Source organism: Pantherophis guttatus, chromosome 2, assembly GCF_059756535.1.
Source record: "Pantherophis guttatus breed Tessera chromosome 2, ASM5975653v1, whole genome shotgun sequence".
In the NCBI taxonomy this organism is placed as follows: Eukaryota; Metazoa; Chordata; class Lepidosauria; order Squamata; family Colubridae; genus Pantherophis; species Pantherophis guttatus.
The window spans coordinates 250,840,714-250,857,929 of NC_142064.1; the positions used below are offsets into that span (position 1 = coordinate 250,840,714).

Sequence of the window (17,216 nt, forward strand, 5' to 3'; positions counted from 1 at the left end):
CAGAATCACCTAGGAGACATCCAGCCTTCCTCAGTCTGGTAGTTTAATGCTCTCAGTTTGCTTCCAAAAAGCCATTGCTGCAAGAAGCAATCTCAAAAATGGATGCAGTTACTTTAAAGAGCTGCAGACAGAAGGTTGATCTGTTGCTGGTGGTAGGGCTTCAAAGCACCCTTTCAAAATTATTTCCAGAGAGCTGCATAGTCCACATGTAAAGATCCAATACATCTGGTTGGTTCCAGATTGGAAAAGGCTAATCCCATGGGCTGATTTATTTATTCTTTTATTTACTTACATTTATTTCCCACCTCTATTATGCAATGAATAACTCAATTGTTGGCCAACAAATCCAACACAGCTTCCTCCTCCTATTTTCCCAACAGCATTAACCCTGTGAGGTGGGTTGGGCTGAGAGACAGTTGACTTTCACTCAGCTGACTTTCATGGCTAAAAGAGGACTTGAACTCAAGGTTTTCTGCTTTCTAGTCTGATGCCTTAATCAGTAGCCCAAACTGGCTCTGATTTGCACCATCCTGGGTGATAAAATGTGTGTGTGTGTGTTCTGTATGTATAATTATAATATATATATTCCCCCAAATGTGTTTAGAGCAGGGGTCTCCAACCTTGGCAGCTTTAAGCCTGGCGGACTTTAACTCCCAGAATTCTGGGAGTTGAAGTCCGCCAAGCTTAAAGCTGCCAAGGTTGGAGACCCCTTTTCTAGAGCTTTGCTTTGCTGGCTGAGGAACTTTGGGAGTTGAAGTCCACAAGTCTTAAAGTTGCCAAGGTTGGAGACCCTTGTTCTATAGCAAGCCAGAGCAAGCATAAAAAAACATGGGGATTGTTTTGAATAGACACGAGACTATTTGAGTAGAGAGTAGAGTAGAGTAGACCTCTACTTTAAAACCTTCACTTTGATATTTAAAAAAAAAACATCTTCCAAATTTGTTGTGGCAGCATGAAAAAAACCCCTAAAACTCCTTCCACAGATCACTTTTCAGATTTACTAATTGCTTTTTCTTCCTGGCAACCTGCAAGAACTGTGTTCCTTTTGCCCTTCCTGGTTGCCTTATATTGTTGTATAGTATTTCAGACTGTATTGCTGAAAATCCTTTCAGCTCCCTTTTGTCATTCAAGTAAGCCTTGCAGCCTAGATGGTCCAGAGTTTTTGCTTGGGGCATGACAAAGCCCATTTCCTAAGTCATTCTTCTCATTGGGGGACTACTTAACCGGAGGCCCTACACAACAGACAGATTCCTTACTCATCAGAACAGTTTAGAGAAGAATAAAAGGAGTTGTTGAAATTTGACCCCCCCCCAGACATATCTCTACAGGGGGCTGTTATTTCTTTGAATAAATCATTAGCTTTAATTTGGCCAGATCAGATGGTTAATTAAATATATCTCCTTCAAGTCAAAATCAGCTGCAGTTTTCTTGGCCATAAACCTTGGATCTTTTCCCAGAATGTTTTTCTGCAATAGCCCACTCTGGTCTGCTCTGAAATTTCCCTGATTAAATCTCACTTAACTATAATCTCAAACAGCCCAGTTAGATTTCTAGCCTAGACAATGTCAACAGATGCTGCCACCTGTTGAAGCCTCTCTGGATTACAGGGTACGAATGATGCTTCGGAAAACTCACCGAACCCAACCTTCTCCATGTAGAAACTTGGCATAAGTTGCCAGCCAATGAAATGGTTTAAGGTTTCCATCCGAGAGATATTTGTGGGGGTCCTTGGTGTTCTCTGAGCTTGGTGGTTTTCTTGTAGATGTTTCATTACCAAACTAGATAACATCATCAGTGCTAGTAAAATCACCAAGCTTAGAGGACCCCACAGTTCAACCCTAAGCTAGAAATATTGTATCAGTAGTTAGATGTTTACTTCATCAATTCTCCACCCACACTGTCCAAATTATTAGGACTGAAGTCCACTGGGTGGATAGGAGGGTTATGTGCCATCAAGTCAGTATTATCAGTGAACCATGGTGGCGCAGTGGTTAGAATGCAGTACTGCAGGCTAACTGACTTCTTACTGCCAGCAGTTCGATCCTGACAGGCTCAAGGTTGACTCAGCCTTCCATCCTTCCGAGGTGAGTAAAATGAGGATCCAGATTGTTGGGGGCAATATGAACCATGGTGGCACAGTTGTTAGAATGCAGTACTGCAGGCTAACTGACTTCTTACTGCCAGCAGTTCAATCCTGACAGGCTCAAGGTTGACTCAGCCTTCCATCCTTCCGAGGCAAGTAAAATGAGGATCCAGATTGTTGGGGGCAATAGGCTGGCTCTGTAAACCGCTTAGAGGGCGGTAAACCACTGTGAAGCGGTATGTAAGACTAAGTGTTATTGCTATTGCTTTCTCTTAGCCATCACAGAACCAATCGATCCCCAGTCTGGCCCTTCGGATCTTCTAATAATCCACCTACCATGAGGCTGATCATCCTCTTCTTCTCTTTTATACCACCTTTCCTAGCGTTATGGATTTCCACGTCCTCAAGGGGGATGACAGAATATCTTCAAGTCACAGGGGACTCCTGGTGACTTCACACAACTTTATAGTTTTTTGTTTGTTTGTTTTTTTCTTTTGCTCCTGACTTCTTTCAGTGTAGTTTTGTTTTCTTAAAATTGCAATCTAGTCTATAGTTCTGATTTTCCTGATAGTCTCCCATCTACAGTATGCTTAGTTAGGATCAGGTAGGTGCCCGTAGCAACAAAAATCCTTAACTGCTAAGGCAGCCTTGCTGGACTTTTAAGAGGTATTTGCAAGGGGATGACAAAAAAGCCAGGATGGTGGTCATAGCCTTGCCATCGAAGTCCTACTCTTTTTTAGATACGTCAATGTCTGTAAAAATAAAAGGGGTTTCCAGTTGCATGATTATGGCCACCATCCTTGTTTTTTGCCCCTGCCCCCCTGCAGACTTCTCCGCTCGACCTACTGCCTTCCGGGGTGTTGGAACTCTTGGTTTCAAAACACTGGAAGTTAGTAAGTTGTGAAAAATGTTTCTCCTGGTGTCAATTATTTACAAACACAAAAAATTCAAGAAACGAACCTCCCAAGTTCCCTTCTAACTCTATTATTTTATGTTCTAAATGTACATTTTTCTGAAAGCTGGGCAGTAACTAACAACATGAAATCTAACTTGAAACGATTAGCTTCTTTTATCCAAGAAAGATCACAGAGAGTTCAAATCAATGTCTTAAGCACGGATAAGAGATTAGAAATTTTGTTAATATTGGGAAGACATTATTTTTCCAAAGCTGTGTTATTTCCCCTTAGTTCTTCATAAGGAGTTTGGAAATAGTGGCTTCGTTATTTAGTACAGTATAGCCTTTGTTGCAATTGTACATAATACATACAACGAAATTGGTTTAGCCTCCCTGGTGCAATCCATAACAGAAAATAAAAAACAACATAAATAGTATAGAGAATAATCCCTATACAAATAGAATAATCCCTATACAAGTAGAATAATCCAGGGATGAAATCCAAAATTTTTCCCTACCGGTTCTCTGGGTGTGGCATGGTGGGTGTGGCAGGGGAAGGATACTGCAAAATCTCCATTCCCACCCCACTCCAGGGGAAGGATACTGCAAAATCTCCGTTCCCTCCCCTCCTGGGGGAAGGATATTGCAAAATCTCCATTCCCACCCCACTCTGGGGCCAGCCAGAGGTGGTATTTGCTGGTTCTCCGAACTACTCAAAATTTCCGCTACCAGTTCTCCAGAACCTGTTAGAACCTGCTGGATTTCACCCCTGGAATAATCCCTATACAAGTAGAATAATCCTTATACAAGTAATTGGGGGGGGGGGAAGACTAGTCATACGTTTCCATATGTGCGTGGAAGGATTGTGGTTGTGTTTAGGAGTCTGACAGCCCATGGGTAGAACTGTTTGTCCAGCTGGCTATGCTTCAATGTCTTCTGCCCGATGGTAGAAGTGAAAAGAGACACTGGCCAGGGTGTGAATCATCCCTAAGTATCTTCCTTATTCTGCTGAAACAGCGGGACCTGGCGATGTCATACAGTGGTGTTAGAGGGCAATCAATGGTTTCGCATACCGAATTGATCACTCTCTGTAGTGCCTTCCTGTCTGCAGCTGTTAAACCACCATACCATACTGTTACACAGTATACGAGGACACTTTCTATCATGGACCGATAGAAAGAAGTCATCAGCCGTTGTTCCACCTGATTTTTCCGCAGGACTCTAAGGAAATGAAGTCTCTGTTGAGCCTTACTAACCACCAGGGATGTGTTATTTTTCCAGGTGAGATCTTGACTGAGCACTCCCAAAAATTTAAAAGAAACCCTCTCCACACGCCCCCCCCCCACATTCGATATACAGTGGGGCAGGTTCCTCTCTGTGATTATTGGATCACCTAAAGATAGATGATAAAAACATACGTTCTTTCGCTCTGTGTGGAGATTTCAGTGGCAAGGACAACATTTCTTCCGTCAGTGGATTGCAATTTCCTTCAGGCTTTGTTTCATTTTTAGAAACAGGAGAAAAACACAGCCAACGCTCCAGAACTGGCTCAGGAGAGCAAACCTGAAACTCAGCAACACCTGTAGTTTCCGAGTCCCAGGTGAAGGAAGAGGGCAGGGCAACCTAGATATGCTCCTAAATCTCACCCCTTTGATATATCATGGTTCCTTTCGTGATATGCCAGCAAAGTGCCTCATGCCAATGCAAGAGCATTGCTGGACAGCCTGGAGAAGAGCTTGTGCTACCTATATGATCTCTTCTCCTTGCAATTCTATTTCCACCCCACAATTCGGCACTGTGCCTGATCTTGAAAAGATGCAGGTCACCAGGGATTGGCCGAGAGCAGGAAATGCATCTGAATCAGGGGTGGGTTCTAAATATTTTTACTACCGGTTCTGTGGGCGTGGCTTATTTTGTGGGTGTGGTTTGGAGGTCATGTGACTAGGTGGGCGTGGCTAGCTGGTCAGAGTCATTTCTGGAAGGTCCTTGCACTTACGACCAGTCCTCGCACTTACGACCCGACTCGTTTGCTTTTAACACTGATCAGCTGTAGGATGGCCCTTTGAAGCCCCGAGGCAAGAGTTTAAACAGTTCTTTTTCCTCTAGTCATCAGCTGAGACTCAGGAGGCAGCAATAGATTGGGGGTGGGACCAAATAAAAGGTAAGAATAACGTGGGGGGTGGGGGGGAGAACCGGTTCGGTGACGTCATATCGTCACCACTACCGGCTCGGCCAAACCGGAAGGAACCCACCACTGATCTGAATTCATCAACACGTTGCAACCCCTTTGGGGAGGAAACCCCTGAGGTTGACGTAGCAGAAGTTGATACATTCCAACGATTCTCTGCCTAACCGGCTTGCTTTGACTGATGAAGCTTCTTGGATGAGCAGTGAAACATCTCAAACGAACAACAAGATTTAATCCAGTTGCATGGCTGGTTGAGGAATTCTGGGAGTTGAAGTCCACAAGTCTTACAAATCGCCAAGTTTGGAGAGCCTAGTCTATGGCAGTATTCCTCAACTCCAACAAGATGTGTGGACCTCCAAATCCCAAAATTCTTCTCCTGAGAAACATTGGTCTGCGGTAGTGTCAGACTTCGGTGCTACCTCAAAATAAATGAATTTCCAAACTGCCAATCTTTAAGGAAATCTTTTCTTTAATTGAGCACAGCAACCGGATCATGACTCAATGCGGACAAGACTGACCTTTTGCCCCCCAATCCCTCCCTTTCCGATCCCCAAATCCCCAAATCTCTGCTTCTCATTGAATGACTCTTCCAAGTCATTCTCCAGACTTCTTGTCTCGTCATTTCCCAGGAATGTGTCCCCCTCCTCATTTCCACGACAACCCGACTTCAAAGGGATTTAGCAGGCAAAAGTTCAGAGCTTATCTCTCTCCTCTGCTCTCTATGCCAGCGTTGAGGCGCTGACAGGTAGTCAAAAATCACACAAGTCTGATAGCACCTTTTCCGACTCACAGATTTCATTAAAAGGCAGTCTTTTGTTTGTTTGTGTTTTAATCACTTCAAGCATCTGATAAAGTGACACAGGGCTCATTCTGCCTTTCAGTCCAATGTGGTGGTCAAACAAAGTGCTCCAGACTGCCTGGAGTTTCCAGAGTTTAGGCATTAGGCATTTTTCCCCCCTAATACGGGAATTAAATTATATGGTGAAAGAAGTATATATATATATAAAAGGCAGGGCAAACCTTTTTGGACAAGATTTATGTTTTGTTATTTTACAAGCATGCACAATTTCTCTATTTCTGTGGGGGGAAAAAAATAAGAGTAATGGAGCCGGGATATAGGCCAGTGGTGGGTTGCCCCCGGTTCGGACTGGTTCGCACGAACTGGTAGTAAAACGGGTGGGAGGCCCCGCCCACCGCCCCAGATGTCGTCATCGGTGATCTGGGTATGTGAATCCCATTGCGAACCGGTAGTAAAGGTAAGTAGAACCCACCCGATATAGACCTAGAATGAGCAAGAGGCCCCTGGACTCTGTTGCCTTTCTTAAAACTTGTAAACCTTAAGGCTGCACTAGTGATAGTCCACTAGCTCAGATGACAACAGGAAAATCTGGAGAATAGGAAAACAAAACAGAAATGGGATCATCATATTCCTGTATTTATTTCTTCAAAATATTTATGTTCTGCCTAGATCTTAGACATTTTTTACAGGACATCTGGTTTGTGCATCAAATAATAGCCTTTAGGTATGTCTTCTCTGTTTCTATATTTTATTCATTTCTCTTAAAAGTTCATCCATTACCCCCCAAAAAAGAAGTGATGAAACAAGGCAAAGGCTTCCTGTAAGGGGGAAAAAAAATCTCCATCCTTACTACAGAGTCAGAACTGAAGAAGCTTCTTAGATGAGAAGTGAAGCGTCTTCAAGGAAAAAAAAAGTCCAGTTTGCCTTTTGAAAAAAGCACCTTTGGGATAAACATGACCTGGATGGTTGAGAATCTCCGTAGATATCCTTATCACAAACAAAAATGATTTCAGATGAATTTCCAAGCTCCCACACATCACCTACAACTAAATATCTTGCTACAGGCTGGACTATTCCCTTTCCCCCTGTGAAGATTTGCATCAAGAGATATACAGATGTTCTTTGAGCCCAGTACTACGGCACACAGCTCCTGTTTTATTCAGCAGTTAGAGAAATTTGTGTGAGCGGGTCCATCCAGAAGTGTGCTGATTGCCCACCTCTCACTCTGCTGGGACTGCCTCCTACAAGCGTTTGGATACTGGCACCATCTGTAGCGGACTGTAAGGAACAACAACAATGACTTATCTTCTGGAGATGTGGATGTTGTATATGGGCGTGACAGGACAGTTCCTGGAATATGAGTAACAAGGCAGGAAAAGGGTCTTGGCACAAAGACTGTCCACAACAAAACCAAGTTGTTGGGTTTTTTTTTGTTTCCTACCATAAAAATCTACTTTGCATCATCAAACTCTAAGATCAGAAGCACCCCAGTGCATGGAGATTTAAGAAGACAAGAGGTGGGATCTTAGTGAGGTTCTCTCCAGAGAACTGGGAATTCCACATTAGAATTAAGTCCTTCCGAAGCAATCTGCTCCGAATAGATCAATTGAGTTGGGACAGGCTCTGGGGTAGTGTCTGTTTCCTCATCTCCCCAGAAATAGGTGATTAAGTTGTCAGAATCCAGAATGGTGGCAGGCATAGTGTTTGCTTTAACTGGGTTAAAGGGGACCCCGGGATGTGCTTTGTGATGGTGCCTGGCCAGGTGACTCCGTTGAACGTAGCCCTTCTCACAGTGGGAACACATGTAGGGCCTCTCTGCCTGGTGGAGCATCTGGTGCCGGGTCAGCGTTGACTTGACGGCAAAGCTCTTCCCGCAGATTTCACAGTGGTAGGGCTTGTCCACCATGTGAATTCTCTCGTGCCGGTAAAGCTTGGACATAGAACAGAAACCTTCCCCACAGACCATGCACTTATAAGGCCTCTCCACCCCATGTGTTCGCAAGTGCCTATTCAGGCTCCCACTGTGAGTAAAGGCCTCGCCACAAACGGGGCACACAAAGGACTTCTCCTCCACCAGAAGAGGCATCGGGTAAGTGAAAGGAACTGGGACCGGGTATGAGAAAGTGTCCTCCCACAAGTCATTTTTGAAAAGGCCTTCCTCTCTGTGGTTCCTCTGGTGCCGGGTGACACTCGTGCTACGAGTGAAGCTTTGCCCACAGTCTGGACATTTGTAGGGTTTCTCTCCCGTATGGGTCATCTGATGGGTAAGAAGATTCAGATTCAAGCTGAAACTCCGTCCGCAATAGAGACACGAGTATGGCTTCTCCCCTGTGTGGGTCCGCCAGTGTCGGGTCAGGGTTGACTTCCGGTTGAAAACTCGGCCGCATTCGGTACAGGGGTATAGTCTTCCTTCGGAGTAGAACTGCTGCTGTAAAGATGCTTCAAAGACATCTCCAAGACTGTCAATGGACGCATCCCAAATTTCTTTTGGATAGTCACCTTGATAAAGCGCTGGCTTAAATGGGCTTTCCCAAACCGGATAGTCCTCCGGTTCCTGGGAAAGGCTTCGTTCCTCAGGATCATCAAATATGGTAAAATGGAGCTCTACCTGCTGATCAGAGCTGTCCGGCTGGAGGACTGGCCTTTTAGCCTCAGCTTCTGTCCTGTCCTCAGCTGGGAGAGATTCCTTCACACCAGACGGCTGACCAGCATTCTCACTCCACTGAACAGGCCTATTCCACTGCCGTTCTGGGTAGCTCACCACCGGTGGTGACTCATCCTGTCCTATCTCACTTGCACAGAGTTTACCTTCAGAAATGCCCCCTTCAGATTCCTCCAGGATTGTAAAATGAAGCTCGACCTGTTGCTCAGAACCAGGTTTAGGGTACATTTCCACTCTTCTCTCCTGGGCCCTCTTGTCAGGTTCTGGGTGTAGCTTCTGTATTTCCGGTGAGGACCGGGATTGATCAGAATAAAGTAATTCATCATCTGGATCAGGCTGACAGGAACTCTTGGGCCGTAGCTCTGCATCAATCTCACAGGGCCAGAGTTTCCCCTGAGAAATGCCCCCTTCTGATTCTTCCAATATGGTGAAATGCAGTTCAACTTGAGGTTCAAAGCCCTCCTCCTTCTCTTGCAAAGTCTTCCCTTTGGTGTCCTTCATTGTTCCATCACCTGCTGAGAAAAATAAAAAAAGAAGAGGCCAGATACGTCAGCCCTTTGAGGTAGCCCAGATCAGGAAACCAAAGTTAGGAATGCTAATACAGTTAAGTCCTTTATTTATCTTTCTTCCCACTTTCAACATTCTCTCTCTCTCTTTTTTAAATGTTATTGGTTTATAGTATAACTTACATATATATATATATATATATATATATATATATATATATATATATATATATATATATATATATATATATATATATATATATATATATATATATATATATATATATATATATATATATAAGCAAATAGCAGGAAAAATAGGGAAGGGAAAAGTGTGGAAAAGAGGGGAGAAAAAAGAAAGAAGAGGCACTGAGTTCCGATTGCCTTTAGTGTAGTAGAATAGGGTAGTAACATCAAACCATAAAGTTTTACTTTTACATAATAGTTTAAACTAGCCATCTCTACACAACAAATCTATCGAATCGGTAAATCCCAAAATCAAAGTTTCATTTTTTTCTACCTCAAGCATAAAGCCCAGAAGTGGTTTTCAGATAGAAACAAAAATATTTGTGTTTTTTCCCTTGATCAAAGCAGTCAAATTAGCCGTCTCTACTAACTCCAACAATACCAGCAAGGTAGTCCTTGACTTATGACCATCTATGGGACCAAAATTTCTGATGATAAGCAAGGTGGTTCTCAAGGGAGTTAATGCCTAAATTTAGGACATATTTGCTACGGTTGTTAAGTAAATCATTGCAGTTGGTAAGTAAATCATGTGGTTGTTAAGGGAATCTGCCTTCCGCCACTGGCTGTCATATATGGGGGGGGAGGTCATTTATAGGACTATTTATAGCTAAAGCCAGATATCAGAGAATAGCCTGGAACCACTGCATTTATTCCAAATGCCTATTGTCACCTAAGCAATGAGAGGCCTTTTCTTTTATTCTTGAGCAAAGTAAATCTGTTCATGCGCCATTCCTTTTCCACCCTTCCACTCCAAGGTCCCAGTTTCATTAGCATCCATTGTCTTTTCTCTCGCTCCCTCCCTCTCTACACACACACACACACACACACACACACACACACACACACACACACACACACATGTCTGTCTGTCTGTCTGTCTGTCTGTCTGTCTGTCTGTCTGTCTGTCTGTCTGTCTGTCTGTCTATCTATCTATCTATCTATCTATCTATCTATCTATCTATCTATCTATCTATCTATCTATCTATCTATCTATCCCTTCTGGATTTCAAGGTCTTGAGCTATTCACACACACTTTTTTTTTTTTAAAAAAAGTTGTTGTTCCTAATTTTATTGAACACAGGGCATACATTTTCTAAGTGTTTCTTGGAAAATGTCCTTTGGTTCCTCCACTGTATATACTGTTACATATCTACATTTGAACAGCTGTTGTTCTGACACACAGGAAATGAATAATACTGCAAGTTCAATTCTCACCAAGCTCAAGGTTGACTCAACCTTCCATCCTTTCTCTAAGGTAGGTAAAATGAGGACCCGGTTTGTGGGGGCAATAAGATGACTTTGTATAAAATATACAAAGAAGGGCGGCATATAAATCAAAATTTTAAAAAAAAATGAAGCTGAATTATCGTGTTTTCTATAAGCTGTATACTGGATCTTGAAGTGACCACTCGAATTCAAAAATAGTAAAAGATTTAAAAAAAAAAAGAAATATAAGGCTACACCTTTATTTATATATCCCACTTTTATTTTTTTTATAAATAGCTCAAGGAAGCACACATACACAATACTCCTTCCTTCTCCTATTTTCCCCACAATGACAACTCTGAGAGTGATTAGCTGAGGGGTTGGCAACCTTAAACACTCAAAAGAGCCATTTGGACCTGTTTCCCACAGAAAAGAAAACACCGGGAGCCACAAAACCCTTTTGACATCTAAAATGAAGATAACACTGCATATATAGTTTTTTACCTTTATGCTATGTATAAAAAAACCATAATGTGTTGCATTTATGAAATCAATGAATTGCTACAGAGAAAACCAATTTTTATTTCCACATGCAACAAAAACATTTTGAACTCCGAAAAAAAAAGATGGGCCAAAAAGCTCAATAAATCACATGCTGGCGGGTGTCACACATTGGCAGTTGTGATGCATATTTTGAGTGACAGGGAGCCGCAGCAGAGGGATGAAAGAGCTACATGCGGCTCCAGAGCAACAGGTTACAGACCCGTGGACTAGCTCAAAGTCTCCCAGCCAGCTTACATGCCCGAGGCAAAACTAGAACTCAGAGTCTCCCGTTTTCAAGCCAGATGCCTTGATCACTAGACCAAATGAACATATCAGATATTAAACTGTTAAAAACAGATAACTACACTTGATCTTAGTCAAAACTGTATAATTTATATAGCTCCCCATTTCACTCAAGAACTCTTGAGTAAAGGATGAGATTAAAACACACAAAATCATTAAAATACCCCCCCTCAGCACCCACAGATAAATCACCTCACTCACCATTAATAGTAGCAGAACTCATCTACCTGCTTGAGCAAAATGCCTGAGGAAACTGCAGGTTTCATTTTGTTCATATATTACCTTGGAAGAGCAACATGCCTGTGGATGAGCATGGCCAAAGCAACCCTACCTTCTCTCCTCCCTTTCCTTATTTTTTTAGATTTTTCAAATCCCGCCTGTATTATTTTTTTATAAACAAGTCAAGGCAGCGAACATACCTAATACTCCCGCCTCCTCCTATTTTCTCCAGAACAATAACCCTGGAGTGGGCCTAGAATTCACAATCTCCTAGTTTTTAGCCTGGTGCCTGAACCACTAGGCCAAACTGACTCTCTTATGCCATCTTCTTCTAGCAAATTCCACAGCTCTCTGTTCTGAGTCTTCCATCATGTAAATTCACTGAATGATTTCAGCTTCTAATATTTATGAGAGAGAAAAAGACTCCCTTTCTAACATATAGACATTATTTCCAGGGGTGAAATGCTCCCGGTTCGGACCGGATCGCCTGATCCAGTAGCGATGGAGGCGGGTGGTTCAGAGAACCAGTAGCAAAAATCCCTGTGTCCCCACCCCCATGCCCAACTGAGCCGCACAATCATCAGAAGCTTTTTTTTTTTTTTTTAACTTTTAAAAGCATTTTTTCTACAACCTCTTCGGCCAAAAAATGCTTTTAAAAGTAAAAAAAAACAAAAACAAACCTCTGATGATTGCGCGGCTAGATACTCCTTTCTACAAGAGCTTGACCGACGTTTTGCAAAATTCAACCTACTGTGGCAACAGCTTTTAAGTGAGGTTCAACTAAAGCATCCAGAATCAATGCCCAACACCCAGGATTTCAATTAGAAAAAGGGTGAGCAGACCTCACTGTTAGAGCACGTCTATCAAAATTCCCAGACTGCCTTTAAAAGGAACAGAACTTCAACTTCCATTAACTTTACTCCGCAATATTTGGCGAATGTTTCATTATACAAGATTGATCATTGTGGACAACCACAAACTGGTAAATACACAACTTTTATTCCACCTCTGTTGCTGACAGACAGTTGCCAGATAGGTCAGGCACCATTAAACAAGTTAGAGAACAATGATCTTATATTAGGTCATTATAGGTAGTCCTCGACTTACGACAATAATTGAGTCCAAAAGTTCTGTGGCTAAGCAAGACGAATGTTAAGTGAGTTTTGCTCCATTTTACATCCTTTATTGCCACATTTGTTAAGCGAATCACTGTAGTTATTAAGTGAATCATGTGGTGATTAAATGAATCTGGCTTCCCGCATTGACTTTGCTTGTCGGAAGCTGGTTGGGAAAAGTTACAAATAGTGATCATTTTGGGACAATGCAACTGTCATAAATACATGGCAGTTTCCAAGCTCCTGAATTTTGTTCCTGTGGCCATGGGGATGCTGCAATGGTTATAAGTGTGAAACCTGGTTATAAGTCATTTTTCTCAGTGCCATTATAACTTCAAACCGTCACTAAACAAATGGTTGTAAGTCGAGGATTACCTGTATTGCTACCTTGCTATCAGACTTAATTAACAAAAACCAAGTATATTCTTGATAAGCAATATAGTGAATCAAGGCCCATGTTTTAATTCAAATTACAGAATTTGCAAAAGTGGAACACAAATCCATCTTTCTTCAGTCAAACGCTGGGCTTTAATTTTTCCAACCCATTCATTCTAGAGTGCTTTCATGAACCATGACAGGATGTAAAAGCAATACCACAATATTTGGAGCTACATTTTCTTATGATGACTTATAATACGTAAAATGGCATAGATACTGCAACTCAACAAGACAGACACAGACATCAGAGGATAATTAGAACTGCAGAAAAAATCAATTGCTACCAACCTGCCTTCCATTGAGAACCTGTATACTGCATGAGTCACAAAGAGGGCAGTGAAAATATCTACAGACCCCTCACATCCTGGACATAAACTGTTTCAACTCCTACCCTCAAAACGACACTATAGAGCTCTGCACACCAGAACAAGTAGACACAAGAACAGTTATTTCCCAAATGCCATCAAATAAATAATAAATAATAAATAATAATAAACAAATAAAACCCCCAATACTGTCAAACTATTACTGCATTACTATTACTATTAGTCTTCTCATCGTTCCTATCACCCATCTCCTCCCACTTATGACTGCATGGCTGTAACTTTGTTGCTTGTATCCTTACGATTTATATTGATATTGTTTCCTAGTATGATTTGATTGCTTATTTGTACTCTATGACTATCATTAAGTGTTGTACCTTATGATTCTTGACGAATGTACCGGTATCTTGTCTTTTTATGTACACAGAGAGCATATGCACCAAAGACAAATTCCTTGTGTGTCCAATCACACTTGGCCAATAAAAAATTCTATTCTATTCTATTCTATTCTATTCTATTCTATTCTATTCTATTCTATTCTATTCTATTCTATTCTATTCTATTCTATTCTATTCAGGTAACACAAAATGCTTCTTTGCATCCCAGCCTAAAACTTAACTCCCAAATTTATAATCTTAATCCTATAGTACCATTGGCCAGGCAACCCCATTTTCTTTTATTAGCAATACATCTGATTCCACAACTGTGATCCATCTCATGCCAGTCTCAAACCCAACTACCCACCCACCCATTCAAAACCCGAATGCCTCATCCTGCATTAAAAACATGTTAATTAAGCAACAATGTCTCAAACAGCATTAACACCAGCATGCTAATGACCTATTTTACATAACCGCACATAACTTTATAAATCTTCCAAGCATTGAGGGGGATGGGTGGGGTTAAATTAAACCAGAAGGATCCAGACAATTCCTCCCCCTCCCCAGGTCAACATTTATAATAAGAGCCTTCCAGGTGTGTTAGGTCACAATTTCCAGTTTGCTCAGATTTATGACATTGGCTGGGGATATCTGGAGGTGACCCAATTGGAAAATTGAGCACTAAACTTGGGAAAGCATTAACTTTTAATGTTTTTTTTTCCCCATTATCCAGGGATGGTTTTTTTTCTTCTTGCAAAGAAACAAACAGAATCAGGTACCTGCAAAAAAGATTTTGCATATCTCAGAGAACTCAGCTCTTACTTTTAAGACCATGCACACACATACACAGTTGGATTTTAAAAAAAAACATAATAACCTCAGCCATCTAGCAAGATGCAACATCTAAGTAGCTGTTTTAAGTTTCACTTGTCTTGTGAAATACGTCTTGTTTGCATTATACTCCTTTATGTGACAAAAGTAACTCCAGTCCTCCTCCCAAACCTACTTTAGCACCATAACTACCTCCTTCCTATGCACAATACAGAGAAATTCAGGCATCCCCTAAAAATGAGCTTATATGTCTTCAGCAAGAAACAGACAGAACTTCATACTGCTGAAGTATCAAATAAACCTCTTTTCCCAGTTTGGACAATGTTGCTTTCCCAACCAGCGAAGTTAAAGCTAACCCAACTGTTCCATGTTTTCCAGTTGCAGCTTCAAGCTCATTAATTGATCTAATTAAATGCACTGTGCAAAACAGCACCATCCTCTTCTGCAGCTGCTGTTCGCTGCTATCTATTTTTCTTCCCCAGGGATTTGGGTGGTGGAAAACATAGAGGTTATTTATCCCTTCCCAGCGTGATGTTCCTAGAGATTTGAGGCTGCAGCTAGACCCATTTCTGAGAGATTCAAAGGGCCAAGACTCTGGGGTGCCAAGCTGGGGGGAAGGGGTGGGAAGGAGGGGGGTGGCACACCTGATACAGATGGGCAAAGGTTTAAAAATCCTGTGTATAAATCAGCTCTCCTTTCTTTCCCCCCACTCTTACACAATAGGGTCTCCTGGTTAGGCGGAGGGGGGTTGGACTAGATGAGTTTTAATGTCCCTTCCAACTCTGTTAATCTGACTTAGTTCTCTTGTGACTATGTAGGGATTCTAGGCTGATCCCCCTTTTCACTCCATGCCCAGGTTCTGCCATCCCTTCAATTTAATCATCACCCACTGTACCTTTCACACTTCTTTCCCCTCCAAATTCATTTCTAATAATTTTCACTAGGCTGAGCCTCTAACCCTGGCGGAGGAACATCAGATTGCCTGGAAGCAAACCAGACTGGGTTCATCATCATAACTTTGGTCTTTTCCTCTCTTAATGACTCCTAGTAATGAGCAGAAGAGAAAGGTACCCCCAGGAATTCTCTTATGACTAGGTAGGGATTCTAGGCTATTCCCCTTTTCACTCCACCCCAGGTCCTGTCATCCTTTCTCCTAGAAATTACACAGTACACAGTAGGGTCTTCCTGCTTGGGGGGGGGGTTGGACTAGATGACCTATAAGGTCCCTTCCAACTCTGTTAATCTGTTATTTCAGAGCATATGATCCCGGGGCTTGGGAACAGCAGAAACCCTCCTTCCCTGTTAATATCGCTTTTGTCAGTAGTGGAAATCTGGGGGACAATTCTAGGCTTGTTCTTCCCAAAAGGCCTCACTATTACTTTTTTTTTTTTAAAAAGAAAAAAAACACCCCAGGCTCTTCCCCCCCCCCCAACCAGAAATTTGGAAGAGGCGCTTCTGACTCTTTGGAAAACCCCATAAACGGGGGGAGGGGAAGGGCGGGGAGCGCGGGAAGGAGGAAAACCCACTTCCTTGCCCGTCCAGAGCAACCGAAGCAGCTGCAGGAGAAATTCCCACGCGAGACGCCGCAGGGCAGAAGGCGCGTTGGGAGAATCGCCCCGCTGCGGCCCCCCCACCCCATTCTTCCTCCCGCGGGCCATGCTGGACTAGATGCCCAACCCCCTCCCCTTCTCCCTGGATCCCCCGAGGGCATCTAGCTCGGCCAGGACGGAGGGGCGGCTGAACGGCCGCAGAGCCTGGGCGGAGCCCCCGCGTTGATCGTTTTTGTGGCCGGAGGGCAGTTCCCACCTCGGTCGAGCAAAGAGAGACAGACAAGAGAGAGAGAATAGCGAAAAGCGGCGGCTGGAAGACCGAGATCGCTCCGCTGGTGGCCAGCGCCTCGCGATGCCCCGTCGTGGGTCGGTCGGAAAAGCGAGGCACAGCTGCTCCTGCGGCTCTCCCGGGCGAGCTGACTCCCGCTGATCCGGATGCAGCAAGCGCCCGAGACAGGAAACTCATCCCGGCCAGACGCAGGGCGGAGAGAGACGAAGAGAAAGCGCAGCCCCGCTCGCTAGCTGGAAGTCGCCGGAGCCCTCTGGTGGCAGCCGAGCACGGCCTGAGCCGGGGGAGGGAAGGAACGGGAGGGGGGGGTGGATGGATGGATGGGTGGGGGGGACAGTAGTTCGCTTTTCGCCCGAAACCGACCGCAGGCCACCCACCCACCCACCCAGCTCGCTTTATGCCAAGGGTTGCTCCCGGGCACTGGTGGGATTCAGCCAGTTTGCACCACTTCGGGAGACCCGGTTGTTGACTTTCTGAGCAGTTTGGCGAACTGGTTGTTGGAAGAAATCCTTAGGGGCAGAGAACCGGTTGTTAAAATTATTTGAATCCCACCACTGGCTCTCGGGGCAACGTCCAGAGGATCGACTGCGAAACGCGCAGCTCCCTGATCAGTTTGAACGCTTTTATCTTCCAATAGCGA

At 43.3% G+C, this 17,216-nt stretch overlaps 1 protein-coding gene across 4 annotated transcripts; it reads right to left on the bottom strand.

Annotated features, from left to right (window-relative positions):
- Positions 1–6,580: 6,580 nt before the first annotated feature.
- On the bottom strand, positions 6,581–16,818 carry LOC117674012 (uncharacterized). Of its 4 annotated transcripts, none has more exons than XM_034431787.3 (2): positions 16,544–16,818; positions 6,581–9,139 (listed from the first exon to the last, which is right to left on the bottom strand). In XM_034431787.3, exon 2 carries the CDS (start codon positions 9,126–9,128, stop codon positions 7,491–7,493), a length of 1,638 nt encoding a protein of 545 aa, XP_034287678.2. In that variant the 5' UTR covers positions 9,129–9,139; positions 16,544–16,818; the 3' UTR covers positions 6,581–7,490. The 4 variants fall into 4 exon arrangements, with proteins under 4 accessions (XP_034287678.2, XP_034287676.2, XP_087744179.1 ...); XM_034431785.3 differs by having other exon boundaries at positions 6,581–9,142; positions 16,544–16,786; XM_087888053.1 differs by having other exon boundaries at positions 16,607–16,718.
- Positions 16,819–17,216: the final 398 nt, after the last annotated feature.

Excerpts from the sequence above, each read along its gene's own strand:
- LOC117674012 (XM_034431787.3), bottom strand. The coding sequence starts at position 9,128 with ATGAAGGACACCAAAGGGAAGACTTTGCAAGAGAAGGAGGAGGGCTTT.